Below are 2,288 nucleotides of genomic sequence, written 5' to 3' on the forward strand. Positions count from 1 at the left end.
CCTCCTTTCCTCAACCTCGAACCATGATGCTCCCCTTTGGAGAAGACACACAAACCCCAGCTTCATCTGCTGGTCGCGCTCAGGGGGACCTGGTGACCGAGGGCGGGGCTCAGCCTTTCCCAGATGCTGCCGCAGTGGCAGCCCCTCCAGGGGGGCCGCACAGACCGCGCCCCGTTCCCGTTGTCCCGAGGTTTTCCCGCAAAGCGGGGATGATCCATCGCTCACACTCACTCGTGCGCCCGTCCCCCGTCCCCCAGGGCTGCGTGCATGGCTCGATCCAGGCCCCGCGGCTTACAAGTTCCTCTGAAGGTCACTAAAAGTCAGCTGCTAAACGGCCAATTTGTCAGATTTATCAAACCAGTTGGACTACAACTTTCATAGCAATTTTTATGGAGCTGGAGGGTTTAAACAGGTTTTAAAGAACATGTTGGTTGGTTGGTTTTCATTGTAAACAGAGCATTTGACGTAATGTCCGAGTCTATTCAGTCCATTGGTCATTTGGTAAATTTCAAGGGATTGGCTTTCATTTCCAAGTTGACTTTTGGGAAATTGACTTGAATGGAGTCCCGGTATCATCTTCGTGTTGGAGGTGATGCGGGGCTGGAGCGGTTACCAAAGCTGCCAGGCCACTCAGCTAGGAGACTGCGGGGGCAGCAGGGCCGCCAGCAAGCACCTCGCTGACAGCTCCCCACCGTGGCCCTGTGCATGTTCCGTGTCCCTGAAAACCACACTCCACCCACGGCCCCAGGGTCTCATGCCCAAAGCCTGCCTTGCCCTTGTCTGGGCCCCCAGATCCCACCAGCCTTCATGAGGGCAAATCAGTTAAACTCCAGTGACGGAGCCAGTACGCAGAGCGTTGGTGACCTGCTGGTCTCCCAACAGCCACTGGGGTGGTTTGCTGCGTGTTGGAAGCGAAGTGTGCGCAGTAGCCGGGCAGGTGCTGCTGGTGGCCAGGGAGCCTTTCTACTCGTCCCCAGGGCCCCAGGGCCTGGAGTCTTTCGGAGAGAAGGGTGTGAGGGGCAGGAGTGCTTCCCGCTTCCACAGGCGGGTCCCTCTCATACCCCCACTTTCTCCGCTGCATCTTGCCTCTAGTCCCCACCCCTTAGACCAGGGGTGGGCAAACTTTTTGACTCGAGGGCCACAATGGGTTCTTAAACTGGACCGGAGGGCCGGAACAAAAGCAGGGATGGAGTGTTTGTGTGAACTAATATAAATTCAAAGTAAACATCATTACATAAAAGGGTACGGTCTTTTTTTTTTTAGTTTTATTCATTTCAAACGGGCGGGATCCGGCCGGCGGGCCGTAGTTTGCCCACGGCTGCCTTAGACACAAGACAAAGCCATCCACCCACACTCTCCTTCCAGGGAGGTGGCTGTGGCTGGGTGACAGAGCTGACCTCGGGTGACGACTCTTTCTGGTGTTTTGACAGAATGATTGGGCTCTATCAGCAGAGAATCCAGTGGCTCTCGGAAAATAGCAGAAAGGTAACACGGCGGGGTTCACGCCTGGCCCCTCTCACCCTCCGCAGGGCAGAGCCCTCTCAAGTGCCCATCATAGACTTCCGACGGGAGTGTCTTCAGCTACAGAAGAAATGCCTGCCCAGCACAAACTGAACACCACGCAGCTGTGTCCAGGCGCAAACCACGGCCCCTTTGTCTCCTCGGTGGTTTTATTCCCAGGGAGGCTGTTCCCAGGTTTGGGGAGACGCTCACCAGCTAGAGTGACGGCCAGGGCAGACCAATCCTATGCCCAGGGGCTGAGATAACCCACCGTGGCCCTGTGTATGCTCGGGGTCCCGGAAAACCACACTCCACCCACGGCCCCAGGGTCTCATGCCCAAAGCCTTCCTTGCCCTTCTTCTGGGCCCCCAGATCCCCCCAGCCTTCATGAGGGCAAATCAGTTAAACTCCAGTTGAGCATCGGCCTGGAACTAGCGCTCATTCCTGGGGAAAACCAGGGGATGGGGAAGCAGGGGAGAGGGGTACCCCCCCAACCCTCATGGACTGAGACCCCCGGACTGAGTGCTGTCTGGGGGGGGGGGGGCAGGGGGGTTCTTGGCCTCAGCCGTCTGGTCCTGTGCGCCTCCAGCAGGGCGCTCAGCTCCGCTCCGGTCACCTTGGGCACTTTGTGGAGGAGAGGGGTTGTCAGGATGGGCAGGGCGGGGGCAGGGAAGCTGCTCGTGTCCCAGGGCCCAGGCCTGCTCTCTCACAGGAGACTCCGCGCCCTGCAGAGCCACGCGCACGGCTCACGAGGGTGCAGACGCAGAGGAGGGGAGCCGGGGTGGTAT

The 2,288-nt window shown here is 58.6% G+C and overlaps 1 protein-coding gene across 1 annotated transcript in view; it reads left to right on the top strand.

Moving 5' to 3' along the window:
* VWA3A (von Willebrand factor A domain containing 3A) overlaps positions 1-2,288 on the top strand; it is a 65,054-nt gene that overhangs the window by 22,921 nt on the left and 39,845 nt on the right. Inside the window, exon 2 of the mRNA XM_023764833.1 lies at positions 1,366-1,485. Coding sequence (XP_023620601.1) covers positions 1,366-1,485 — 120 coding nt within the window. The remainder of the gene's footprint in view (positions 1-1,365; positions 1,486-2,288) is intronic.

Source organism: Myotis lucifugus, unplaced genomic scaffold (genome assembly GCF_000147115.1).
Source record: "Myotis lucifugus unplaced genomic scaffold, Myoluc2.0 scaffold_352, whole genome shotgun sequence".
Taxonomy (NCBI): Eukaryota; Metazoa; Chordata; class Mammalia; order Chiroptera; family Vespertilionidae; genus Myotis; species Myotis lucifugus.